The sequence below is a fragment of the Syzygium oleosum genome, unplaced genomic scaffold (assembly GCF_021117445.2).
Source record: "Syzygium oleosum isolate NSW1041296 unplaced genomic scaffold, Sole_v2.1 Sole_v2.14, whole genome shotgun sequence".
Classification (NCBI taxonomy): Eukaryota; Viridiplantae; Streptophyta; class Magnoliopsida; order Myrtales; family Myrtaceae; genus Syzygium; species Syzygium oleosum.
The window spans coordinates 3353807-3381763 of NW_026607498.1; the positions used below are offsets into that span (position 1 = coordinate 3353807).

At 38.7% G+C, this 27957-nt stretch overlaps 1 protein-coding gene across 5 annotated transcripts; it reads left to right on the forward strand.

Annotated features, from left to right (window-relative positions):
• The first annotated feature begins 43 nt into the window (after positions 1–43).
• On the forward strand, positions 44–27957 carry LOC115690486 (uncharacterized). Of its 5 annotated transcripts, none has more exons than XM_056317593.1 (51): positions 44–207; positions 3715–4009; positions 4104–4332; positions 4411–4750; positions 4833–4946; positions 5066–5194; positions 5270–5461; positions 5551–5745; positions 6054–6191; positions 6333–6455; positions 6544–6797; positions 7909–8012; positions 10380–10474; positions 10547–10783; positions 11736–11927; positions 12017–12104; positions 12635–12702; positions 13718–13863; positions 14184–14292; positions 14373–14519; positions 14717–14764; positions 14844–14972; positions 15085–15321; positions 15400–15540; positions 15625–15710; positions 15976–16081; positions 16944–17039; positions 17140–17295; positions 18214–18393; positions 18481–18710; positions 18812–18944; positions 19027–19149; positions 19777–19821; positions 20195–20272; positions 20374–20490; positions 21286–21412; positions 21494–21594; positions 21666–21803; positions 21884–21967; positions 22380–22526; positions 22615–22746; positions 22844–22891; positions 22999–23145; positions 23221–23282; positions 24071–24224; positions 24340–24531; positions 24611–24715; positions 24907–25041; positions 26514–26750; positions 27454–27558; positions 27643–27957. In XM_056317593.1, exons 1-51 carry the CDS (start codon positions 109–111, stop codon positions 27790–27792), a joined length of 7263 nt encoding a protein of 2420 aa, XP_056173568.1. In that variant the 5' UTR covers positions 44–108; the 3' UTR covers positions 27793–27957. The 5 variants fall into 5 exon arrangements, with proteins under 5 accessions (XP_056173568.1, XP_056173569.1, XP_056173570.1 ...); XM_056317594.1 differs by having other exon boundaries at positions 17143–17295; XM_056317595.1 differs by having other exon boundaries at positions 12023–12104.

Consider the following 27957-nt stretch of genomic DNA (forward strand, 5'->3'; position numbering starts at 1 on the left):
ATCTTCGTCTTCTCCACAATCTCTCTCGCCCACAAAATCTCTCTCCGTCTCCGTCTCCGGTCCCCGTCGCCCGGAAACCCTAGGCGACCGCGCGGATCGACGGCCACCATGCTCAAGTTCTCGGACATCGTCTCGAACCAGATTCGCTTCCTGCTCGGCAGCGTCGACGAATCCAACCTCGACCCCGTCTTGCGCGAGCTCTACCAGGTCCCTCCCTCTCTCCCTCTCTCTCGCTGTCGCTGTCGAGCCTGGTCTCTCTGCCTGTGCGGAAGCTTATTAGCCCTTTCCCCGCCTCTCGATGCTCGCGCGATTTAGGGAGTGGCGGCATTGGCGTCTGTGCTGATTGGGGGGGGGGGGGGGGGGGTTGGCGGGGAACCCTAGCTTCTCCGCCACCTGCGCTGTTTTTTCTCCCTGTTGTTTTTGCCGGTGATTCGAGCGGTTTAGGTTCAGCTCGTTCTGTGAGTTTGCGTTGGACATTTCGTTTGATTCTTGTCTGCTTTTCGGGGTCGGTCTGGTCCGGTGCCGGGTTTCTGTTTTAGTTTGGGGGGGGGGGGGGGGGGCGGGGAAGGCGGGGGTTTACTTATTCGAGGCGGAGATAGGATACGTATTGAGAACTTTTTGTGTCTGTCGGGTCGGGTTATTTTTCATGGAAGAACCCTAACTTTGCGTTGGGCGGCTTGTCAATTAAATTTTGGTTAACTTCTTTTTGTTGGATTGATTTATAGAATTGCCGCCCTGATGTTCTTTTTCTTTTTCTTTTTTTTTTCCGTAAAAACGCTTGCTTTTGTCCCCCGAGTTCTCGTGGGAGCATGATGTATAGTTTTATGGCTCACTGGTTTGTGTGACGCCGAAGATTGATTGGCAACTCTGGTGTCTGTGCTGGTTGCCAGAGCATAATGGAAAATACGAGGGGGAGGGGGGGGGGGGGAATTTTAGAGAACATAAGACGGTGTTTGTTCCGAGGTTGCCAGGCTCGGCTTCTTATCTAGCATCTACCCAGCCTTAAGATACAGTAGTAACATTCCTTCTAAGTTCTCTATCCGAAACGACGTGCTGAGTTTGTTTTCCGTCTATGTATCCTTAGATCACTTTCATTACCCGAAGTAAACGAAGGCTTGATTTAGTGGTGCTCTCACTCACCAAGATTCAAGAGGTCTTGGTGCTAGTCCTATCTTCCTGTCGACATCTCATCTTACATTTAAACAAGACGATTGAACCTAGTAATCCAATGACCTCTTTCTGTTCTTGGGACAACCTAACCCTGACCATAGTAAGCCAAATTAATGTTATCCAATAAATTGTAGGGCCTCTATTTTTCAACAATTCTGAATTAGCTGGAGTAGAGTTTTTACCATTTATAGGAGCGGAACGTCTTAACTGTATCCTAGGGGGCTTGATCAGGATAAAGTCCCTGTAATCAGCCTCAATGGCCTCCAGCTGACAGCATCTAGAGTATCTCGGAAGCCATCTATTATTACTTATAACTTCTGAACATGTAATGACATTCTCAAGAAAAAAAGAGTAGATAGCACCCGTTTGACATGCTAAAAGAATTCTTGCATGCATCTCCAGTGATGTGTTGAACACGTTGCCCCAGTAAGCATATAACATTGAGTGTTTTTTCAGCAATAACTAGTGGTTGGAATAGTTCTTTCTCTTAGTAGATGAGAATTTATCCATTTTTTCCATGGGTAGTTCTTTTAAAGAATATTCCATAGAACCAAAGACATCTCAATACGTTGCCATATTCCAGGTAGTCAAAGAGAAAATGTCCCATTTGCTTTAGCATAGGATGATAAAAAGTACAGGCTGTTTGGTTTGGCTTTAAGCTAACCAAATAAGCTACATGAGAATTTCCCACCAGACATATTTTTTAATTTTAAAAAAATTGAAAAGGTTTGGGGTGACTTCAATGATAGGGAAAAGTTAAACTTTTTTAAAGTCCAAATTCTTCCTCTAAAAGTAAAAGAAGAAGCCGAAAGCCATGGTAAAAATCACATCAAACGCCTACTAAACCTCTTGTTCCCCCTTCTTTCTTTTGAAGGTCGAACAAATTCTATTAATGAAGTTACCTAGGGGGTACCACCCTTTACAAACGACTTTGAAGGGATGTCTCCCATATGTAAAATTTAGGAACAAAGACCATTTTTATCATTTCCAGTAATCTATAAGCATGATATTGAACTTTCCCACTGAGGAGACTTGCAAGTTCCATTGGGTAGATTGGAAAGTAGGCAGACAAGCAAGGGTGGTTTAGCCATTGAGCCCCCTTGTTATTCAAGAAAGCTCCTCTCAGTGAATGGCTTTGGCTGTTTAGTGTCGAAAATTAACCTCTTTAACAGGAAGTAGCGGTTGCAAAATGTGGCCTTAAAAAGGCAGGTCGGATTACTAAGGATAGGAGAGCTTCACATGGCACTGTTGTATGGAGGAGGATTAGGGAGGATTGGAGTGAGTTCCTTCTTCTTACTTCATTTAAAGTAGTTAACGGAAATCAGATACAGTTTTGGCTGGACATTAGGTGTGGGGATGCGGCATTTGGATATTGGTTCCAATCTGTTTGCCATCACTAGGAACAAGGAGGCTTTCGTACCGGATTGTTATCGTTTAAATGATGGTGTGATCATTTGGGATATCAATTTCGTGAGGCAAGCTCAAGATTGGAGTTTGGAGCTTTTGCTTGATTTTTTTCAATGTTTTTTTACAATTTTTACTAATTCTAAGGATGTTTTGGTGTGGACCAATGGAAGAGATGGAATCTATTTGAAAGTCTTACAACAAGCTGTCACATAGGGAGTTTGTCAGTGGTAGACTGGAGTGGGAAAGCACTTTGAAAAGTGAGGGTTCCGACAAGAGTTTCTTCTCTTTTTTTCGCTTGGGAAGCAATTTCGCAATGAATCTTTACTTCAGATAAGCTAAAACACAGAGGCAACGTACTGGTTAGTAGGTGTTTCCTCTACAAAAAGGAAGTTGATACCGTGTGGCATCTTCTCCTTCATTGCTCTTGGACAAGTATGGTTTGGACTGCTTTCTATGCTTGCACTAGATTATCTTTGGTTACTGGAGGTTCTATAATACAGAACTTTGGGCTTGCCAGGGCATTCACTGTCAGTGCAACAAGAAAAGAAAAATTACCTAATTCCTCTCTGTTTTTTGGTTGATTTGGAAGGAGTGGAACAAGATTGCTTTTGATGGAGAGTAATCTTCCATTTCTGTTTAAATTGGAAATTAGCTTAAGGTTTTACACTTTTGGTAGAGTGGAAACTTGCATATGGATGTAAATGCCTTGGTTGATATAGTTCATGATCTGTCCTGCAATTGAGCCCCCTTTTGTTTTTGAGAGCTCTTTTGTATATTGATGTAGTTTTTGTGCTCTTTGGTATTTGGGTTTGTACTCCTGGTGCCCTATAGTTCATTTTTTTACCTATAAAAAAATGATATTGAACTTTTCCACTATGCCCAAAGTGAAGAGTATATAACCGCTCATCTCTAAAAGAGTCCGAAGAGGAGTCTTCTCCTTGAAAGGCTCTCCTGTTTCTTTCTCGCCAAATGAGCCAAAATCATCTCATGTAACCATTCTTGAATTATGATGGTGATAAGAGCTGTCACCATGATGGTCTTTAAGTCTTCATCCTACTTCAGGCAGGGGAACATCACTTATTTGTTGGCTTGTGCACGCATCATTTCTTTCTGACACCATTTTTGTCCTCCCTGCAGTTTCTTGGCTATGGTGTTGAAGGAAGCATTTTGCTGCTCCAAACCTGCCTGGATTACCTGAATCTTCACTGGGCAGAGTTGAACTCGCATGTTAAAGCTGCTTTAGTGTCAATTTTCAAGTACATCTTGGAGAAGCCAAACTTTAGCACGGTCTTTTGTCTCTCATTAAAAAGTGGAGTGCTGAGTGAAGCTTTTCTGGAGAATCTTTCGGATACATTATGCTTATCCCTGTGTGAAAAAATTAGCATTGGTCTTGCTTTGTCAAGTTCTGAAAATGTTGAAATTGGGAAGTGTGGTAAGTTTTGTTCTTAAATGAGTGGTCTTTATTGGTTTTTCTTTAACGCAATGCTTTGTTGCTGAACAATAGCACAATTCGACATGATTCCCAGGGAAGAACTTTTGTATGGCTCAGATTGAAGAATTGTCTGCAAATCCTGCTCCTTTGAAAGCTGCTGAGCAGATCCAGGGAATTATTCTGTTCCTTCAGCGCTCAGAAGACCTGTGCAAGCATGTAGATTCTTTCATGCAGATGTTGTCTCTGGTGCAGCCTAAAGATGTTGCCTCATTCATTTTAACCCCTTTGCTTTCAGATGAATTGCGTGACGTCAATACAATGAGGTGCCAGTTATACTCAACTCATTGCCTTGATATTGTTTAATTAAAATGTTTTGTCTTCTTAATACTTTTCTGCTGCAGGAGCTTGGATCTACTGTATGATTGCAAAGAAGATGATTTTGATGCTATCTTGGCGGAAATGGAGAAGGAGATTGGCATGGGCGATGTCATGAGGGAGTTAGGTTATGGATGCACAGTTAATGACTTGCAGTGTAAAGAAACCTTATCTCTGTTTTCTCCACTAACCGAAGTCACTCTCTCTAGAATAATTGGTACTATTGCCCGTACTCATGTTGGTCTCGAAGATAATCACAGCACAGCTTCGAGTTTTGCTGTGGCACTTGGCAACAGCAGTTGGTCTGATCTTCCCTCTCCAAGCTCTTGGAACATTGATATTCTCGTAGATTCAATCAAGCAGCTTGTGAGTTTGACATTTCTGATTCAATCTTTGGCTTTAATGGTATGCGTATAGTACACTTTTAGAAGCAATTCTTTGAATACAGGCGCCTGGAATCAATTGGGCATCAGTAATTGAAAGCCTGGATCATGAAGGATTCTACTTGCCTAACGAGGAAGCATTTTCTTTCTTCATGTCTGTTTATCGATGTGCTTGTCAGGTGTGTTTGCATGTCTTGTCTGGTTTTTGGAAATTATTTTGCCTGAACATGAAGTTCTATTATGAGCCCTAGCAACTTATCTGCTGAAGTTTATGGAATCTTGAACTTGGGTTGTGCAGGATCCTTTTCCTCTCAAGGCCATATGTGGGTCTGTCTGGAAGAATATTGAGGGCCAGATATCATTCTTAAAATGTGCTGTGTCAGCTCCTCCTGAAGTATTTACCTTTGCTCATTCTGGGAGGCAGCTGGTATGTGCTATAGAACTTGTAATCCTTCCCTTTATTGTTTATTTGGTTCTAATTATATGGTAAAATTCTGTGTAGGCTTATGTTGATGCGATAAATGGTCATAAGCTCCAGCTTGGACATGCAAATCATGCTTGGTTGTGCCTTGACCTCTTAGATGTGTTGTGTCAAATTGCTGAGGCTGGTTATGCTGGATCTGTTCGCGCAATGCTTGAATACCCTCTCAAATACTGTCCAGAAGTCTTGCTTCTTGCAATGGCACATATTAATGTATGCAATTGGAAGTGCATTGACACTTTTCATCGTTTGCCTTGATATAATCATCCTGAATTTGAATCTATGTATTCCTGTGCTTGTAGACTGTATATAATCTCCTGCAGTCTGAAGTCTCCCTTGCCGTGTTTCCCATGATAATGAAAAATGCCGGGGGTGTCGGCATGATCCTTTACCTCTGGCATGTTAACCCGATTCTTGTGTTGAGGGGGTTTGTTGATGCTGCGGGTCTTGATCCAGACTGCATGACTAGAATACTGGACATTTGTGAAGAGCTTAAGGTGAGAGACAGCTGGAAGTTTTTACTGATCCACCCTCTAGGATTTTTTTATGCATTATATTGCTCAGATACCCCGACACTTCTTGTCTTTGTTTTGCATTAAATTGTGGACCTCTTTTTAACTGACATGATAATGGTCCCATATATCCCAACTTTATAGTTGGAAAGATAGTAGATGTCTTTGAGTTGATTGGGCTCATTCTTTTCTGTTTCCTACTTTATCTCTTTTATGTTGACATAGAAACTTGTTTTGGTCTGATTTTGTTCCTTTTTCTGTTGCACTGATACGTGGCTTGCTAATGATGCCAGATACTTTCCCAAGTTCTAGAGATGATTCCTTCTTCCTTTGGCATCAGACTTGCTGCCCTTGCTTCACGAAAGGAACTCATAGACCTTGAAAATTGGTTGAGCAATAATCTGACTACTTACAAGCACATTTTCTTTGAGGTAGTATTTTGTTTCCCCTGGCTGTGAAGTAGTGATTGTTCTAAAAAGTGATGCTGAGATGCTATAATTGATTTCTTATTTCGAATTTTAAATCTGAAGAGCTGCTATTGTTCCTACTGAGATGCATATATAATTGTCTAGGAGTGTCTTCAATTCCTGAAGCTTCTGGAATCTGGTGAATCAGTGGATATTACTGCCAAGGGCTCTCTGCATTCTGGCGGACTTTCGAATCTTTATCTGGATGCAATTCCTATCTTCTTCAAGGTTCTGTTGCTATATGTTGGGCATTGAGTTAATTTTGTATAAATTTATTTCTGAGTAGAATTCAATCATGTTACTATCGTTTTTGCAGATGCTTGTGGCTCATGCGAGCTCGATGTCATCCCACCAACATTTAGAGGAATTGGAGAGATTGCGTATAGCACTTACAACCTCAACTATGAGACTTCAAAATGGTGGGACTGCAGATTCAGCATCCTCTGAGGAATATGCCGAGGACATAGAGGCAGAAGCAAATTCATATTTCCAGCAAATGTTTTCTGGCCAGTTAATGATTGATGCCATGGTTCAAATGCTGACTCGGTTCAAGGAATCTTCTTTGAAAAGGTACACTGTCATCGAGTCTGATCATCATTTCCCACTTCTGTTGGACCTTTGTCTTCTCAAATTAGTTACTTATGAAACTTAAGCAGCAAGTTTGGAAGAAATAGCATAAATCATTCAAATGTGTACGATGCTAATTTTACCGCTCGCCATCTTGCCTATCAAGAATGCAGCTATTCTTCAACCGTGTCAAGTATGAAAGTTGGTGATAGAAAAGATAAATTACATGTCCTACGTGACCTAGACTTGCTAAGTTGGGTAACGACTTAATTGGATTGGATCCTGGCTAGAAAAGAATCTCACTGGACACTGGCTAAGGGTGTGTTTGTTTGAGTGATAGTGTTTTCCTGAAATTAGTTTTGCGAACTTTCACCTGTTTGGTTCACCGAAAATGACTAGTCAATTGAAAATACTTTCTGGTCAACGAAAATATTCATGCATAAAATTAGGAAAGTGAATTCCTAAATCTAACGACCAAAAAAATAATTCCTAAATCTAAAAAGGCGAAAACACTTGAACTAACCATTTTCAAATGAGTTTTCGGTCACATATCACCAAACAAAGGAAAACTAATCATTTTCCTCAAAATGATTTCCCGGAAAGCATTTTCCTTTATCATGGAGTTTTCCCCCAAACAAACGGAGGGTAAAACTTTTACAATGTTCGATTAGAATATGATGTGTTTCCTGTTAAGACCAATATATCTTTCAAATGAATATAAGTCAGGAACAGCTTGTCAATCATGACAGCCTGTAATAATCTAAAAGCTATTTCGTATTTGATATTGTAGTGCGTATCTAAGCTTATGATGTGCTCTCCATTTAGTTCTTTTGTAATGGGGCTGTTAAGGATTGAATAGCATTAGATAGACCAACATCGAGTATATCACTTTGATGCATGCGCAAGAATCCAAGGAAAGCAAAAGCATGAAGCTGATTGTTTCTTAGTGTATTTATTAAAGCAGCCAAAGTCCTGTAGTTGCTTTATGAGTTGTTGATAATGAGGGGGATACAATATTACGCCATGCCTCTTTTGAAACTTTTCATATAATGTTCAAATGTTGGCTTCATATTAATTTTGCGAATATTGATTTGAGCTACTTTGATAACTGCAGGGAGCAGTCTATTTTTGAGTGTATGATTGCCAACCTATTCGAGGAATATAAGTTCTTTCCCAAGTATCCAGAAATGCAACTTAAAATTGCTGCAGTACTCTTTGGTGAGTGTCATTGTGGCAATTATGGTTGATTGCTGTCTCATATGTTCTCTTTGAAGCCATGATGCATTCCTGCTCCTCATTTTGAATGCCTGATATCTGTTTTGGTTCACCATTATGTTAGTCATTTCTTTCTTTTACCTATAATACGTACTATTTGATTGAGCTTGTTCTATCCAACTCTCATGCATAACTCCCCTTAATCAATAGACGATGCATTCTCCCAGCAGTTAGCTTGCCATACTTATGTTTGCCGTCTGTTGGCCTGCTTATGTAATTAAAGTGTAAAATTTGAGCGCATATTTATGTAAATACAGAAAAAATTAATTTATCATTACGTCTTATGATAACTTACTTTCATGGAGAAAATTTCCTGAATTCAGTAGCTTCTACATTCTTAAATGGTATATGAATGAGATGGAGGTTTGTTGCTCTAGCCATTCTTCTTAGTTGCTATGTTGATAGGGGAGCATACATAATTTATGTTTTTTTTTTTCATTCTTTTTTATTTGTTTGAATAAATATCAATCAAATAATTCGTTCATTTTCTATTGCTTTTCTCGCCGGAGCTCTGGCGAAGGGTATTTTTGCCTTTTTTAAAAAAACCCTCAAAGCCCATTTGTAAAAAAAATTAACCAAACACCACTTGGGTCAATAGCTTTGCAAATGAGTTTTTACCAAACGCCATTTGCATTTTCCTAAAGGGCTTCCACCCAAAGACATTTGCATTCCAAAGTAGCATTCCAAATGCTTTGTATCAAACGCACTCTTTAGTTGCTATGTTGATAGGTGAGCATACATAATTTATGTTTTTTTTCATTCTTTTTATTTGTTTGAATAAATATCAATCAAATAATTCTGTTCATTTTCTATTGCTTTTCTTTTCTTTTTTCCGTTCAATCTAGATATATTGATCCACAGATCTGTGTCTATGTAGATCCTCTGTCTGTCTACTTTTCTTGTGGAAAGGATCCCCTATATATAAAATTTTCTTTGGTACAAAAGAATATGGTATCATTGTTAGGTGCCATCGGCAATCCATTTTAGGACTAGAGATGCTTACCTATGTTGTATAGTACCATTCATTGGTGTCAAGCATTTCTTTGATGACTATCTCCTACCATTTAGGAATTGCTTAATGTGCATATGGGAGCACTTGTGTTGCATAGATTTGTATATAGGTGTTGTATTCTCCTAATATATTGGAGGCTTGCGTAATTGCTTAGAAGCCTTCGATTGAAATGACATTAATCCTCCCTTCAAGAGTTGTCTGTGTGAATGTCATCACACTGTTAGCTAGTATGGCAGGTAGATGCTAGTGGCGACAACGTGGCACTAACTATACACATGGTTTCAGAATTTCACTTTATAGATAAAATGTAAAAGCTACTTTTAAACTTAAAAAGAACTATGGAAAGGAGACATTCTGAACCACATTATCGAACAATATATGAGGATAAATTCTGTCAAGTTCATCCGATAAATGGGAGGATATGGTTTGGTTCCTGGTACGAACCCACTGCTGAGATTCTTAGTCATACCTTTCTCTGTTTCTTATGCTGATATGGCACTTTGTTTGATCATGTGTGCGTCATATAGCTGATATGTTTGCCATTTGAAGCAGTCAGTGCCACATCGGGGGCCTTGAGAATGCTCTTTAGCAGTCTCATTAGCACTGAATGGCCCCGATAACACCGAGTACTGACAGTGGGGTTACTGGGGTAGAATTGGAATTGGAATTAATATTTGGGGGCAGAATTGGAAGCTGGTAAAGTACTGGCAGAATTGTAATAAAGCATGATAGATTAGGCAAGCCTTTGGAAATATTGCTAATGCAGAAGGTCTATCGGTGAAACCTTCCTTTGATATTCTTGTGAAATGCGGGTATATTTTGCTGTTTTGGTATTTGAGTAGATATGGACTAGGAAATTCTACTGTTAAGCGAACTAAAAGTTCTCCAAATAATTGCAAGTGTAATTTACTAATTATAACATGACCTGCTATAAGGACTCTTAGAAATGTTTGGACTGGAAATTGCTGAGGTATCCTCCTTGTTTCTCAATGGAGATGTTGGTAAGATGTACTGTATAATTTGTTTGTGTTTGTCTGTTAGCCCTGCTCTGTCTACACCTCTGTGTTGCGGCTGAGAATTATGCTGGTATTTGCCATAATTCTAAACAGTCCAGAAAGTAGGTACTGTTGTTGTTATGTCGATCTAGAAAAATAATGGTTGCACACTAGAAGTAAATTGACCTTTCCTTACAGTTTTTGTATGTTGTCTGGGTGATTTTGCATTCAGTTTATTTGAGAATCTGGTCTTTTCTTCTTGTTCAGCTGTTTCCTTACGATGCTATTCTAAAACTTGTCCAGGCTCTGTCATCAAGCACCAACTTGTAACTCATCTGACACTTGGGATTGCCTTGCGCTGTGTTTTAGATGCGCTCCGTAAGCCTCCAGATTCAAAGGTTAGTGTTATCTATTTGAGACAAATAGTTCCACTTATTTATATCTGTGCTGATGTGCCTGGCTGCATGCAGATGTTTGTATTTGGAACCAAGGCATTGGAGCAGTTTGTGGATCGATTAATTGAATGGCCACAGTATTGCAATCATATTCTACAAATATCTCATCTTCGGAACACTCACTCAGATCTTGTTGCTTTTATTGAGCGAACTCTTGCGCGAATATCATCAAGTCATTCAGATCCTGATGGAGGCAACATTCCTGCTAGTGTTCATCATGGTCCACCTCAAGGTGGCGCTGCAAATATGGAGGTCAGAACCATGTTTGTTTTTTGGCATGTTGCATGCATTGAAGACATAATTTCTTTTGGGATCAGAATTAAAGTTTTTGAGACTGGAGGGGGAGGTTCTCATTGGAATAATGTTTTGGTTGTGTGTTGGAAGCAGATTTGAGATGACTCTGTGGCATGATAAGCCTCATATTCCAAGCACCCTAGTTAATGGCATGATCAACATTTTCATTATTTTCCTCAGGGATATGTTGCATGTACCGCTTTGGTCTTTTGTCTGGTGGTACCGTCGCCTTTACTGGAGTTGTTCTCCATACAGTGCTTATTTGAGTGACTTCGACCAAAGCCATTGGATTCAAAATTTCCCTTCATCATTCTAGTTGCATGTTTCACATTTATTCCTGTTAAAGTTTCTGCCTACTTTTGTTTTATCATCTGTGAAAAGCATACACCTGGCTGTATCATCCTTATTGCAAACTGTGATTCCTTAATGTGAGCATGTGGTCACAAAACCAATACAGACATATGCAATCGGGATTATTCGCATACTTGTGAGATTGCTGATGCTTCTATTGTAAAGTATGTGGATAATGTCCCTTTTGTTGTAATCAAGCCATTACATTCCAGTAGAAGGTCACATTGAATTTTATGTTAGGACATCTTATGTTAGAGCATAAAGTATGTTTTTTCCTTTTTTCCCCTTTCATATGGAGTTTGGTGATGAGCTATAAAATCCTGAACTGGTCTGTTGGAGCCCCTTCAAGCTGCTTCTGCATGTGATCAACATGTTGCTGCGAATGTCTGAACTTAACCATGACTAAATAGTCCAGGCTTTACCTATTTTGTGGCGGAGTTATTTTTCTCATGTCTTCCTTCTCAAATTGCATTTTTGTTTAACGAACTTAATATTATTTGACAATTTTATTGCACAGACTTATCCAGTTTGTCCTCAACGGCTTGAATTTATGATGCAGGTGAATAGCACTTCAGGCATTCTTGCCGGACAGCAACCTATTTTGCCATTCCAGCTTCAACAGAGACAGGAAGCATCCCTAGACGATAGGCATAAGACTCATGCATCTTCGGTAATGGAGGTGAAAGCTGTGGTGCCTGCGCCAGGGAAACCTCCAGCTAGCACAGTAGGTGAATCTTCCAATATCCAGAAGGTATGCTTGCTACTGGGCCATGGCTGCATTCTACCTTTCCTTTCGTTGATATCCATTTCCGACATCTAAGTCTGAAATCCTTTTGTAAGTTGCAGACCCAGAATGTAGGGATTACTGCTGTACCATCGTCTTCATCACCTGGTTTTGTTCGTCCTTCCAGGGCTCCTCCTTCTGCTCGTAGGTTCCTACTACTGTATAAATCATACGTGTTATCGTGTCTGATGTCTTGAGGGACTTGTACAAATGCTTTGTTCAAGAATTGACATGGAAATAATCCATCGGATCAAGATGCACACTGAGGATCACATCGTGATACTCGTGAAGTCAAAATTGATGTTGATTATTGATATTGAGCGCTTAAAAATAATTCATAGAGCGTAGGCCCTTGTTTTGTTAACAGATTGAAACTAATGTCCAGATGTTCTGTCAAGGACACTCAGCATACCACATTGTGCTTGCCCCTCTGGTAGAAAGTCAATGAACCATCTCTCTAAAATGAAATACGAACTCTTCTCTGATAGGCTAGTAAATTTTGTGCTTCCTCATTGAGCTTGGCTTATACAGAAAAAGTGTGAAAAGATATATGAGGGGAATGATAACCTTTTCTACACCCTTGCCATCAACTACAAGGCCATGCACATTGTTATTTGAGGGATTTATTTGAACTCTTGATGAGTATGTTAAACGTGTCACTTATTTTGATGCAGGGTTTGGCTCTGCTTTGAACATTGAGACACTCATTGCTGCTGCTGAGAAACGAGATACTCCTATAGAGGTACTTTTCCCGTCCCTATCTTCCAGACTGCTTTATCATTATATTGAGGACTGGAATCTTAGGAATGCTTTTGTGGTCAAGATAGCATAGTATTGCATGCTCAATAGTAAAAACATCTAATTTTCATTCATACGAGAGGGAGATTATTCAATCTCAGAAAGCCGCGTGATTTGACGTCATTCTATGTTCCTTTTTCCTGGACATGAATCCCCTCTCATAGTCTTTTTATGTCTTCCAAGTAATCTCACTGAACCTGATGCTTTCTGTGTGGAATGCAATTTAAAGTTTGTAATCTGTTGAGTCAATATGTTTTTGATGGTCTGGACAGTTAGTAGATGAGGTTTGGAGGCAATGGCAAAATCTCTCACTACTGTGTGTTATATTGAAGATTCTTTTATTAACAGTCTTTATTTTTTGTAGAAAAGCATGACGCTTTGTAATATGGCCATTGCTTTGGAGTGTGGCCTTGACATGCACACGTGGTCCCACAAATGCTGTTGGAACGTTATGATTAGTGTTAGAAGTTAAAGTTACATTATTTTGGTTGTCAAATGGTATATACTGTGGTGTACATCAAACTATTTAGTTTGTCACCTTGAATTATCTCTTATATGTATATAAAAATTGTTGGGTCCCTGTGCTGTATCAGAGAACTACCAGAGAACAGTCAGTCGGGTTAGTTTTGAAAATGTGTTTGCGATCTCAACCTGATTGAGCTGTCTCTTGCCTATATTAAGGCACCTACTTGTCAGCCGGTCATAATATCTTGTATGCCTCTGGTACAAAATATGTTGTGAGCAGTTTAGTTTTATGTTGTATTTTCTTCTGATTGATCTCACTGGCTTGTATATCTTGATGACTTGATATATGAGTGCTGGTTGTCAGATTCTACTTGGGTTGTGTGTTTGAATTACTGCTTTGTTCTCATTTTTGTACATAGTCAATTAGTTTCGTTTAGTGTTTAGGATCATTTGTCCCCTAAATCTGTTTCTTTTTGTTTACTTTATGTATGCAGGCTCCGGCATCAGAAGTTCAAGACAAGATATCATTTATTATCAACAACCTTTCAGTGACGAATATTGAAGCTAAAGCAAAAGAGTTCACTGAAATTTTTAAAGAGCAGTTCTACCCATGGTTTGCGCAGTACATGGTCATGAAAAGGTTTGAAGTTTAAACAACTGCTTGTACTTTTAAGCATTTTTTAGATGCACCTGTATATTTTCGTACCTTATCTTATACTGAGGAAGTCTAGTTAGATGCATTCTTCCTTCTATTCCGTTCCTCGGACATGCCTTAACCATCTTGCAGCCTCCACACCCTATTTTGAAATTAAGAAAATCCTTTTTTTTCAAGGATTTATGTCATTCGATATTGTTTGTCTCTTCTGTTACATCTGTATGTGTAGTAATCCTGAGATATTATGAGGGGTTTGCCTCCACTTATATTAGTCATGCCTGACTTTTTGCTAATTTTCTTGGCAGAGCAAGCATTGAACCAAATTTTCATGACCTTTACTTGAAGTTTTTGGACAAAGTCAATTCAAAGGCCTTAAATAAAGAGATTGTTCAAGCAACTTATGAGAACTGCAAGGTTTGTTGCCACTAATTTGGTTGGCTCTGCATTTGATGGATACTACAAGTGGGATGACACAGGATTTTTTTACTTTCTAGGTCCTTCTAAGATCTGAGCTCATAAAATCAAGTTCAGAAGAGCGTTCACTACTGAAGAACTTGGGTAGCTGGCTCGGGAAATTAACCATTGGCAGAAATCAAGTTTTAAGGGCTCGCGAAATAGATCCAAAGTCATTGATTATCGAGGTGCTTGCACTTCGGGGAAATTTCTTTATGATATATTATAAACATCATTGGCTCTTAATGTCTTATGCATTGTTTTCTTTTTTCACTTTAATCTTTGGTTTAATTGAATAATGTCTTTTGTTCATCTCTTTCTGTATCCGTTTATGATATGCAAGGATTTGTGTTTTTTTATATATTTAATTACTTACTTTTTGCAGGCATATGAGAAGGGTAAAATGATTGCAGTTATCCCATTTACTTCAAAGGTAGGATTGTAAATCTGCTCCAGTAGTGGATATTACGTCTGCCCTTGACTTTTTATCACTTACTCTACTCTTTCTGCAGATTCTTGAGCCCTGCCAAAACAGTCTAGCGTACCAACCTCCTAATCCATGGACCATGGGAATCCTTGGATTACTAGCTGAAATTTATCTGATGCCCAACTTGAAAATGAACCTCAAATTTGATATTGAGGTACAGGAAAACCATGTTAGACAAAGTCAGACTGGAAAAATCTTGTTTTTCCTTTTTGTCTAGCCTGAAATAAGATGCTAGATTTCTTATTACGTAGCCTTTTTGATCATAGGTCCTGTTCAAAAATCTTGGGGTGGATTTGAAGGACATGACACCTACGTCACTTCTGAAGGATCATATAAGAGAAGTTGAAGGAAACCCTGATTTTTCAAACAAAGATGTTGCCGCAACCCAACCACAAATCCTTGCTGATGTTAAATCTGGAATAATATCACCAATAAATCAAGTAGAATTACCTCTGAAGATTGCCAGTCCGTCTGATTCTAGCCATACACACTTACTGTCTCAGGTATCCATAGTATTATTGTCTTGTTGGGGCATGAAATGGTACGTATATGTTGTAATTTGACATGATGTGGATCTTCAGTTTGCTGCTCCTCTTCAACTATCATCTGGTGCACTGATTGAGGATGAAAAGTTAGCAGCTTTGGGTCTGTCTGATCAACTTCCCTCTGCCCAAGGACTCTTGCAGGCTGCCCAGTCCCAGTCTTCATTCTCTGTTAGTCAGGTGGCTGTGTATGTTTGCTATTTCTTTTGTGGATGATAACTGGTGTTATGTTTATTAACAAGTCCAGATTCCTGTCGTTTTCAGCTGCCTTCTCCAATTCTTAACATTGGAACTCATGTTATAATCAACCAAAAGCTAACTGGTCTTGGCTTGCATTTGCATTTCCAGAGGTAATGTTGCTGTTCTAATTCCTTCACACATTTAGTATTACATGTATCTCTTTCTTCCATCCCCGCCTGTTTTTAAGAAAATTGTGAATATATATATCTTATGCACCTGCACATGCACGCATACTCGGGCACATGACTTGCGTACATGAACACCCATTCATCCACCCAGTTATCCATGCATGAGCTTCCTGGAAAGATGAATACATAATATTTCAAATGTATGTCTTTGAATATTGCTGAATAAATTATTTTGCACATATTGCAGGGTGGTTCCAATAGCTATGGACAGAGCTATCAAGGAGATAGTACCTGGGATTGTGCAACGTAGCGTTTCCATAGCAACTCAAACAACAAAGGAACTTGTTTTAAAGGTGTTATTTTAAGGCTTTAATTTTCAAAACGCAGAATCTAACCTATTGCTTGAATGTTGAACTTGTACTCTGTCGGATGTGTTTACTTGTTTCCCCTTTATAATTGTATAATTTTGGGTATTCTTGAAATGGTAAAATAGTCCAGAGCAGCTAAAAGTCGGCCAAAACAGTTTTCTTGTGGAGATGATAATAATTCCTTTTTAATACATCCCTGCCATGGCTCTACCCTTTTGATTTTGGCCAGTACCATGGCTCACTCTTCAATCCCACTCTACTTTACGTTAATTTTGTCTAATCTGTTTTAGATCATTATAGGAAGTTGTTTACCATCAATCACATGTAACACTTCTATGTTTGACTACTATACATTTAAGTGGTATTGCCTGTTCACCTGATTGCCTTACCTATTATTTTTTTGAAGCCGTTACTATTTGCACATGCTACGTTTCATCATAATCGGAGCTACTCTACAACTGATGCTTTACATATTTTGTGCTCAATTCAGTTTCTATCTCCTATACCTTCAGTTTGTTCAATAATTGTGGAGAGAGAAACTTTTGGGCATTTACAAACTAGAAATCTAGGATTGATTTTCTGAAAAATTGATGAGTGCAGTTTCTGAGTTTTAGATTCACATAGAAATAATTGTCGCCCTTTGTTTCGTATGGGTGGTATCCCTTGGAGTCCTTCGAATTTTAACTTATTAGTGAATAGAATGGAAAATGCGCTAGTTATGGCGGGATGCTGGGCCTGGGAATATGTTTGCATCCATGTTGTCAAATCAGTCATTTTCTGGTTGGGAATAATTCTTTTTGTGTCGAGTAAACGTATTGTGGTTCACACATATTGGATGGGATGATAGGACTATGCTCTGGAGTCAGATGAGACAAGAATCTATAAAGCAGCGCGGAAAATGGTTGCGAGCCTTGCTGGAAGTCTAGCTCATGTGACATGCAAGGTACTGTTCTTTAAATGGACTTCGTTCTCATTTTTGGTTTTCATAAGAGCCGGATACTTTCTCCTCCAAAGTGTAACCTCTATGATCTGGCATTTGACAGCAGGAACCTTTGCGTGCTTCAATATCAAATCAGCTAAAAAATTCGCTTCAGGGCTTGAATATATCTGCCGAACTTCTTGACCAGGCTGTTCAACTGGCTACCAATGATAATCTTGACCTTGGCTGTGCAGTCATTGAACGGGCTGCAGCTGATAAGGTTAGGAATCCAGTTCTTATTAGCTTATACCTTATCGTTTTCTCCCCCTCCATATGTGCTTTCTTTTTTTTAATGATAATAACTGAGCATAAGATGATTGGCACGATATTTACCGGTGGTGCACATAATTTAGATAGACTATCCATTATTAAATTTAAGTGTGAAGCTTATGCAAGATCTATCAAGTTTAGAATTCAGCTTCTTTATGTCCGATCTTGTTAGGACAAGTATATGATGGGTTCGAGTGTCTGCTTTCATGTTGTTTTTGCTTTAATCTTGTTGATATGAGATAAATGGACTAACGAGTGTTTGCTTTCTTTGCATCTTTAAGTGTGAGTGGCTTGCACAATCTAAGTTAACAAATAGGTTTCTTTCTGTGCAGCTTTAGTGGGAAGTTCTTTATGCAACCATAACTTTTATTTCCTTGCTTTTCAATAGTACATGTTTTACCTTGGTGTGGTGATATAGTTACGTCTAGCGTCTGTTTTTTATAAAAGGTTATAATTAACGTTTGAGCTTGCAAATTCATCTATTGAAGTAGGACAGCGCAAGTTATTCATCTCTTACAGAATTGACGATAGAGGGATATACTCTCCTGATTCATATTGGGGTATTGGATGTCTTAGAACTTATTTTTCCAGACGGAATTAGGATCGATTACGGTTTAAAGACTTAACAGTTCTTTTTTCTAGTCAAGATATTTCTGGGACTTCCATGTGCAGGGTTCTTGCACCGGATGCTTAGCTAAATTTAAATAGTGGCAGTATGATTGAGATGAACCATACCATTATGGGGGAGTTGGAAGTACATAGTGTATGTTTAACCCATTTGGATAGCGTCATAACATGTTTGAGATAAGCGCCTTTTGGTTCTCTCCTTTGTATTGTCACTAGGATGTGGGTTCTGTGTTTCTTGTAGGCAATTCAAACCATCGATGCTGAAATCTCTCAACAACTTAACCTAAAGAAACATAGGGAGGGTGTTGCTCCAGCATATTTTGAAGCCACTGTATTTGTTCAAGGTTCAATGGGCATTCTCCCAGAGGCTCTTCGCCCCAAACCCGGTCATTTGTCCCTTTCTCAACAACGGGTTTATGAGGTATAACTGTTGGGTTGTTTTAGTGAGCCATGATTACGTGTTGGATTATGCCTCTTTGAGCATCTTTTTGCAACTGTTTCATTTCAGGACTTTGATAGGCTTCCCTGGCAAAACCATTCGAATCAAAGTTCACATTCACTGCCTTCAGGACATTCAGCTGCATCTGGAGGTTCTCTACCTTCTACTACATATGATCTGGTGTCTGGACAACTATCTGGCTATGCTCCGTCCTATGTTAACTCAGGAGCTGAAGCAGTTTCTCGTCAATTGGATCTTCCTTCTGAAGGAATAGAGGCTAATTCAGCTCCATTTCTCAGGTTCATGCTTTTTTCTTGGGAAGGATTTCCATTCATGGTTTCATTAATATTGAAGTTTGTGATTCAGGGTTTCTGGCTAATTGTTTTTTGTGTGATTTCAGTGTGTCCTCAACTCATATTGGCACAGTGGATGGGGTTACTCAGAGTTCTGACAAAAATGCAGTTACCGCTTCACTGCCTTTGTCTGTTTCCGTGTCTGAGCTGAATTCGGTGGAAACCTCCAGTGCTATGAAAGTTAGACTATTTCTTTTGTGTCGATACTTTTATAACATAGATAAGTTTTGTTGCTGAGCTGTGCTTTCTTGAACTTTGCCAGGACACTGCTCCTCCACAGCCTTTGCCCTCACCTGTGCCCTCTGAGCGCATTGGAAATAGTATATCAGAACCTTCATTGCAGCCAAGGGATGCATTAGACAAATACCAAATTGTTGCACAGAAGGTTCTGAATAATTCTATTCTGTAGTTTGTGCTTCCCCCCCTTGACGAACTTTCTTGAAGCGTTCAGCTGTTTAATTAAGAGCGTCATAAATTTCATGGAACTCTGTTTTTTCTGGATGGATGATGGAGAATAAACTGAATGCAGTTTAACCATCCACTGAATTTTCCTTTAAAACTGGCTTCTCAGGGACAACCATCTCTAAAATCAATGTAAACTATATCCATATGGACTGGATATAATCTTGCTGTCTTGGATTGCATACAAATGGATTTCTTAATGTCTCCTTTGCTACAACTATTCAAGTTACGGATTGCGTATCTCTCTGGGTCGAAAAATATGGATTTCATCGTATAAGACAATTTCTGTTATGGTTTTTGTGTTGGGAAGTGAGAGATGTGGTATTCCTTTTCCTGCATATTATAACTGTCAATTAGTTGCTTGTTTTGACTTTCTATTTAGTTGGTATTGGAGTGGTTCTCGTATATGAGGATGCCCTTAAACCCCAATCACTTACCTTAATACCTGAAGAACTATCTACAGATTTTTTGCTCCTAACTTCTCTTAAGTTTTTCATATTTTTGTGTATCATAGTTGTGGCTCTTTGACAATTGTCTGTTTTAATTCCAGTTGGAAGATTTGATGACTAATGACGCTAGAGATGTAGAAGTTCAGGTATTATTCTTCTAGTGTCTCCTTGTGTTCAATGTATTCTTTTGTTTGTCCCATATTTTTCCTTATTTTTGTGGAACTCTTGTGGTGTGCCATGAGTTATGTTCAAAGCTATTGTTTCCTCTTCTTCCATGGAATCTGTGGTCTGAGTTTATTCAGTATATGTCTTGCACTTCCCTCTGATGTGTCTCTGCTACTCAGTATGTTAGATGTAGTTTCTATTATTGTTTTAAGTAGTGTTCACTGTATTTTTGAAGTGGCTCCTCTTCATGGTGTGTTTTTCTACATTTATTCAATTGAAATATTTGTGCACTAGTCTCGTGGACATATATTTGATAGAGGAAATAATCACGGATGCTATTGTGATTTGTTTTAGAGAATAATTGCTGAGGTTCCTGAGATCATACTACGCTGCAGAGGTCGAGATGAGGCTGCTTTGGCAGTAGCTCAAAAGGTTTCCTATGTTCTATAATGAGCATTCTGATACGCAGAATCACCTTTGAACTTTCTTTTGCTTCCTATCTTGGTCATTGTCTCATGCTGGATACTACGCAGGTTTTCAAGGGTTTGTATGAAAACCCATCAAATAACTTTCATGCCAGTGCTCATCTTGCAATTCTGGCTGCCATCAGAGATGTTTGTAAGCTGGTGGTTAAGGAGGTTACAAGCTGGGTATGAATCCGTATTTTGTTTTTGTTAATTTTTGTAGTTTTAGCAGTTTGGAATACTTTGAATGTGCAACATTGTTTTCCTTATTGTCATACAAGCATGGAAATGCTTCTATGATGTGATTCTTGTGCTCTCTCTTTTTCTTATATATTCCTTCTGCTTTCTTACCATGTGTAGTGCAACTTAATGCTGAGTAGAATTTCTTTTGTCCATGAATAAGGCATGCGATATGCAGGCTGTAATCTCTAGACTTTTGGTTCTTTGGGATGCATGTATTGTTCCATTCAATATCACTGGTGGAGCTTCATACTTTTCTTGCATTTCCTGTGGAGGATTGCACTGGCATCAAACTCCCCCTTTGTCGATCATTTAAATATTGTTAAAGTGTATTTGTCACTTTTGTATCTTCTTGTGATCGATTTTTTTATTATGTAACACTATGGAGTAGTTGGCATTGGAAACTAGCTTGGGTGTAGTATTAACTTTGACATAGACATTGGCCAGGACTATGATCTCTTTTCTAACTTGGATTTAATGCAATTCAACTTTTGTTATGAAGTTGTCCAAAAAAAAAAAAATTTTTTTATGATGTATGATGATGAGATTTTTTTTTGGTTTTTTGGCTTAGCCTTTCGCATATTGGTTTTTCATAGATAATGTGTCTATCATTTATTATGTCTTTCTTCTCTCTATATCTTTACTCCTTGCATTCTTCTTAGATTTAGTCTAATGATGGCATGGTTTGGGAATCCCTACCTTCAAGCTGAGGGTAATTACTTGATTGTTGTCTTGTTATAGGTAATATACTCGGATGAGGAGCGGAAGTTCAATAAAGATATCATTATGGGACTGATCCACAGTGAATTGCTAAACCTCGCTGAGTACAATGTTCATATGGCAAAGCTGATAGATGGGGGCAGGAATAGTACGTAGCACAAAGATTCATTTAATTTTGGGATCTATCCTGTAGCATTTTCAACTGACTAGCCCATGGTTAAATCTGCAGAGGCGGCTACAGAGTTTGCTGTTTCTCTTCTGCAAACTCTAGCAATTGAAGAATCTAGTGTTGTTTCTGAGCTCCATAGTCTTGTTGAAGCATTGGCAAAGGTTTGTTCCACTTTCTTTGTGAGTTATTTCTGTCTTATGTTTCCTGTTGTTTGATGAATCTCATTTTGTAGCTTGCGACAAAGCCTGGCATGCCTGAGTCATTACAGCCGCTGGTTGAGGTTTTGAAGAATCCTGGTGCTAATGCGAATGCCTTTGCGAGTCTCACTATTGGAAAGGAGGATAAGACCAAGCAAGTAAAGGACAAGAAGGTTGGTGGAATTGCCATTATAAGATCTTTGCTTGTTGTGATCTCTTGTATTCTTTTATCTCATTCTTTATGGTGAAATAGGTTCCTGGACCTACCGCCATTGGTAGAGATGACTACAACAATATTGATGTTGTGGAGCCCGATCCTGCTGGCTTTGGTGAGCAGGTAAACAGATCATTGTGCACCCGCCAATTACATGTTGCACAGAGCGGGAGTAAGAACAGAGGTCTAGGTTTGAATTACTGTTTCATACGAAGTCATAGCTAATGAAAATACACTGTTAGAAAGGTCATCAGATAGGGAGGCAACTTGTGTCATTATGTAACCTTACTCAAGGTATTGGAAGCAGGCAGCAGCTTTCTTTGTAGCTTTCTGTATTTATTTTTAGTACCTGGATAAGGAGACATCATTATCTGACTGGGTCGAGCACTGTTAGGTGTGTCTGGAAAATCCGGCTTCAAGTGTTCTGTATTTATTTGGAGTCGATAATGCTTGACATTCGCTGAGCATACACCTTTCATTCATTAATTTGCACAAGCACTGACAATTTCTGACAAACTTGCTGAATGTTCTGCAGGCATCCTTGCGTTTTGGAGAATGGTACAGGATATGTGAACTTCCTGGTTCAAATGATGCTGCTTGTTCACATTACATCTTACAGTTGCATCAAAGTGGACTTCTTAAAGTTGATGACATGACAGATCGGTTTTTCCGTGCTCTAACGGTGACAATTTTGAAACTACATAAACATTTGGATTGATAATCGAGTTGCAATCCTTTTCTTACCATTGGCTTTTATTTCCTAATGTCAGCATATTGCTGTTTCTCATTGCGTTTCTTCTGAAGTGATCAATTCAAGCACTACACAGTCACCTCAGCAAGTACAGAATCTTTCATTCCTTGCAATCGACACATATGCAAAACTCGTCTTTTCAGCGGTTAAGGTAATTAAAGCTCTATATGGTCATGGTATTTCCATTTCTTGTTTTGGTTGACCGATTGTAATTTTTTCTTTAATTTCTTCCTGTATTTGTTCGGAAGTATTGTCCTGTGGACCAAGGATCCAGCAAGCATGCACTTTTTTCGCGGGTGAGACATTATTATATATGTAGCTGCAGTTTAAAATTATGTACTAGATTTGAATTCTCCTTTTCTCCCCTTTTGCTAAAATGATAAAAAGATTTGCTTTGTTGTAGATACTGGTTGTTACTGTTAGATATATCCAAAAAGATGCGGAGGAGAAGAAAGCTTCTTTTAATCCGAGACCGTATTTCAGATTGTTTATCAATTGGCTGTTGGACTTCAATTCCCAAGATCCAGCTATTGATAGTGCACATTTTCAGGTACTCCTGTTAATGGGTATTGTTTGACAGATTATGCTCCCACCTAATTGACTTAACATTTTGTGGATGATGCAGATTTTGACAGCATTTGCGAATGCATTCCATGCTTTGCAGCCTCTGAAAGTTCCAGCATTCAGGTTAGAATGATACCACTTCCAAAGCTTGAAAATGGGGAAATCATTGTGCATCTGTTTTTTTGCTTGATTGCGTCTAGACCATCAATTGTTGCTTTCTATAGAATTTCATCAAAGTATCTTTGAACACACATTAAATGATTCTTTCAGGCAATTAGGTCCATTGAATAAATAACTTAGTTGGGCGCGAAGTGAATAGTGTTCTCTCATTAAGTATAAGGGTATTTAGCAGGTTAGTTGGGGAGAAAACTAGTGATTTTGTTTCATAACACCGTTGTGTATTGTGGAATATGTTGCAAGTTTTGACGTTCAAATGGTATCGTTTGGGCTTTTGGTTTTTGAAATGAGTGATTATTTCAATGGTTAGGTGGTTTTGCACTGACCCAGAACTTTTGCTTCGTGCATTGATGTGATTCAAAAAGTTTCTTGCATTGGGTCGCACTTATGTGCAGGTCAAGAAACCTACTAATTGAAGCTGAAAAAACATGGTGCCCATGGGGTACTGTTCCTGTACTACCAACTGATTCCATGACTGCAAGTTGTTGTTTAGTAGCCAGCTGAGTTGCAAATACCAGCAGTACTTTAACAAAAAGGATTGGCATGTTAAAGAACATTTAACTTGCTCATGGTCTTTGGTGCCAAGAATCAAGAGTCCTTATTTACCCATTTGTGTCAGAGATTTTTGAGCTGTGGAGTTTCTTTTAATATTTGCCAAATTACTTTCATGCGGATCATTGTTTGCCGAATAACTTCCATGTGGATCATTTACTATGGTGGCATGCTCTTTGCAGCTTTGCATGGCTTGAGCTGGTTAGTCACAGGAGTTTCATGCCGAAGATTCTCTCTGGGAACTCTCAGAAAGGTTGGCCTTACTTCCAGCGCCTGCTGGTTGACTTGTTTCAGTACATGGAGCCATTCTTGAGAAATGCTGAACTTGGTTTGCCGGTGGGCTAAATCTTTCTTTATCATTTTTAATTTGTCATCTTTATGGTACTCAGATATAACCTGCTTGATGGGCAATTAACAGTTCTAATATTCTCGTTCCCCTTTACATGCACAGGTTCATTTTCTGTATAAGGGAACACTTAGAGTGCTGCTTGTGCTGCTTCATGATTTTCCAGAGTTCCTTTGTGATTATCATTTTACATTTTGTGATGTGATTCCTCCTAGCTGCATCCAAATGCGAAATATCATCCTTAGTGCATTTCCTCGCAATATGAGGCTTCCTGATCCATCTACTCCTAACTTAAAGGTGTCTATTGTTGATATTCCTTATGATTTCTTCTCGTAGGTTATGGATATTAAAACTAAGATCTTTTCTGCATTCGTAGATTGATTTGCTTGCGGAGATCACTCAACCACCTCGCATCCTTTCTGAAGTTGATGCTGCTGTAAAAGCAAAGCAGATGAAGGCTGATATTGATGAGTATCTTAAGGTATACATGCACGATCTTCTCTTCCACACTGGCCTGCCTACTAGAGTAGGATTTGGAGGTTTTCTTTCTAGAGTTGTTCCGTAGCATACAGTACGAAAATTGGAAATTTCACATGGACTATACTTTTTTAACTTTTTGAGTACCTTCTCCCATATGACATATCTTGTCATCCTGTTGTTTACTTTAAGCAGACAAGGCCACAAGGATCACCATTTTTGACTGAACTGAAGCAGAGATTACTGCTTCCGCCAAGTGAAGCCTCAGTTTCTGGCACCAGATATGATGTGCCGCTGATAAATTCTCTTGTTCTTTATGTCGGGATGCAGGTAATTTCCTTTGGTATTGAGTGGATTTCCTGTTATTTGGGGATTTTGGGTGCCTATTGGTTTCTCGAGACACCCTAACAATCTCTAGACGAAGCTGTTGTACTGAGCTATCTCTTTCTTGTATAACATGCTTCCTTCGTGAAAGTGAGAATTTTCCAGAGGAATATAAATTGTGAGAATTTGTTCGGTACCAGTTCACATCACATTTATTTAATTTCATGTCAAACTTCAACCTTCTTATACTAGCTCATATTTTTTAAATATATTGGCTATCAACTCATAATTATTGACGAAAACACTAAATGTATAGAGTATTTTACCGACTATAATAAGTTACACAAGTAAGACTAACCACTCTACGTAACATGTAATTTTGGTAGTAGAGTTAATCATACAAGTTACTTTGCTGTCTAAATAAAGTTTGTGAGACTTGTTAAATTAATCGCCCTTATAGATGCAAGTGATTTATTGACGCGCTAATTTATGCTAATTTTAGTGACAGACACTTGTTATAATTATGTTATTTTCTAGTGTTCCCTTCCTAAATTTTGGTAGCTTTTTCCTTTTCTTATTATTCGATTACAGTTCGGTAGTTCGAAGGAAACTTCCTTGGAAGTTGTAAAAGAATTGTTCCAAAGGGAAAAAAAAAACCACAAAGCTTTTGGATTATAGAATAAGAAGATGCAGTTCCAAATGTCATTGATGTTTAGCTGTTGGAGTCTGGTGTTTGGTGAAGCTTGAGACTAGAGAGAGATGCAAACCGAGAATTGGGAGATTGAATATGCAGTAGATTGAGCTGAGTTGAGGCCTTTTTCTTTCTCCTATTCTGGTCCTCTGTTTGGTCAAGAGGAAAACCCTGGAAACTACCAAAATCAATTTGGTTTCTATCTAAGAAAATGGGAATAGAATACCCACATTTCCTTTTTCGTTCTAGTTTCTAAGGTTCTGCCATAAGTTTTTCCTCCGCTTGTTTTCGTTTCAAATGGAATTGCGGCTGAAGAATTTATCTTCCTCCATATACTAAAGCCAGCCTTGTTTCTAATGATTCTATTTTAGTAGTTGACTTTGAATTCTTCTCTTCTTCGTTATCTTGGGTGAAATTTACTCTTTTTTTTTTTATATAGAAATGGCAAGTTGTTTATTCCATTTATGTCTTGTGTCTTAAACATGGGAGGGCGAACATAATGGTGTTAAGGCGAGGACATTACTATTTTTTAGGAATGAAACATCATTTATTTGTTTGCCCTATTATGCAGAAAGATTTTGGTAGAAAAATAAAGTCTTTTGGGATAAAATAATGTCCGTTTTATTTTTTTAATGTTTGCATCAAGCTCCCAATTGAATTTGTCCAATTTTCTTTCTCTATCTGAAGTATGAAGTTATGTACCTCGAATATTAGATTCTTTGAGAAGCGCTCTCTCTCAATTGCTCTATATGACATATGGCTGTTTACTTCTATATCTATATTTCAGGCCATTCAGCAGCTACAGTCGAGGACTGCTCATGCACAAACACCAGTAAATCCTGCTTCACTGGCTGTTTTCCTGATCAGTGCGGCACTGGATATTTTCCAGACCCTGATACTGGAGTTGGATACTGAAGGACGCTATCTCTTTTTGAATGCAATTGCTAATCAACTGCGTTACCCAAATACGCATACACACTATTTCTCTTTTGTCCTCCTCTACTTATTTGCAGAAGCGAATCAGGTAATTGCACCATTACTGGTTTCCTTACTGTGGGTGGTGTTACGTGTGTTAAAATGTCATTGTAGTTGGTAGAATATATTTAATGTTTCCAAGAGTTATTCCCGAGCAAGAGGAGTGCATAGCTTCATCTTGTTTGGTTATTTTGGACTGACACATTGTTCTTAAGAATGCCAAGAATCACAATGATAAGAAGATGCTTAGTTGGCATATAGTTAATAGCCATCTTTTTGGGGTCGAAGGCTTGTAATTTGTTTGAGTTGCTATACTTTGATAGTTTTGTCTCTGTTGTGATTTTAGCCACAATCTTGAATTTCACTTTTGTAAGCTGTGTTTCGAACTTTGTAAATTTTCATTGTCAAAATAGGTCTATATAATCGGTGTGAGATCTTATACCATTTTAAGGTAGAATTATGACATTTCACCATTTATGGCTTCTCACAACCAATATCATAGGTGCTGTAATTTCTATGCTGGCCTTTACCTTTCAGCTTTCAATGCTTCCGCCTTTGTCTGTATAAAACATTAATGAGTGTTGGTAGTGTTGTACTGCTCAAGACTTAATTTCCATGTGGTTCTCATTGGTGTTGGCTCATATAGTCAAAACTATTTGTTTTATTACCATCATTTTTTGTGGTGCCGTTCTCTATTATCCAAATCTTCATATGCTCCGTTGGGGTCATTTGATATAACTGGTGCCTTGTAGCAGGAGATTGTCCAAGAGCAGATTACGAGAGTCTTGTTCGAACGCCTAATTGTGAACCGCCCTCATCCTTGGGGTCTTCTTATAACCTTTATTGAACTCATCAAGGTAAACTGTGCTTCTGAAATGTTTTGCTGGAAGTGAGATGCCATTTACATGCTTTCGATAAAATGTTGGATTCACGATTTGCAGAATCCGCGATACAACTTTTGGAACCGATCCTTCATCCGCTGTGCCCCCGAGATTGAGAAGCTTTTCGAATCCGTCGCAAGATCATGCGGGGGTCCGAAAACTGTGGACGACAGCGTGGTCTCTGGTTGGATATCCGACAACGCACACTGACTTGTAACTTTGTGGCCATAGTTTCTTTTCTTTCTTTTTTTCCCTTCAATGTTTTCTGTAGACCCTTGTCTGTTTGTTTTCGGCCGAAACATGGACCCTGTAATTGACTCTCTTGTACATTGTAGGACAGCTCAAACTTAGAAAATTCCAGAGCCAATTTTTTCA

Coding starts and splice junctions, on each gene's coding strand:
- LOC115690486 (XM_056317593.1), top strand. CDS start 109: ATGCTCAAGTTCTCGGACATCGTCTCGAACCAGATTCGCTTCCTGCTC. Junction 6,798..7,908: donor AAGGAATCTTCTTTGAAAAG/GTACACTGTCAT, acceptor TGATAACTGCAG/GGAGCAGTCTATTTTTGAGT. Junction 11,928..12,016: donor AATCTTCCAATATCCAGAAG/GTATGCTTGCTA, acceptor TCCTTTTGTAAG/TTGCAGACCCAGAATGTAGG.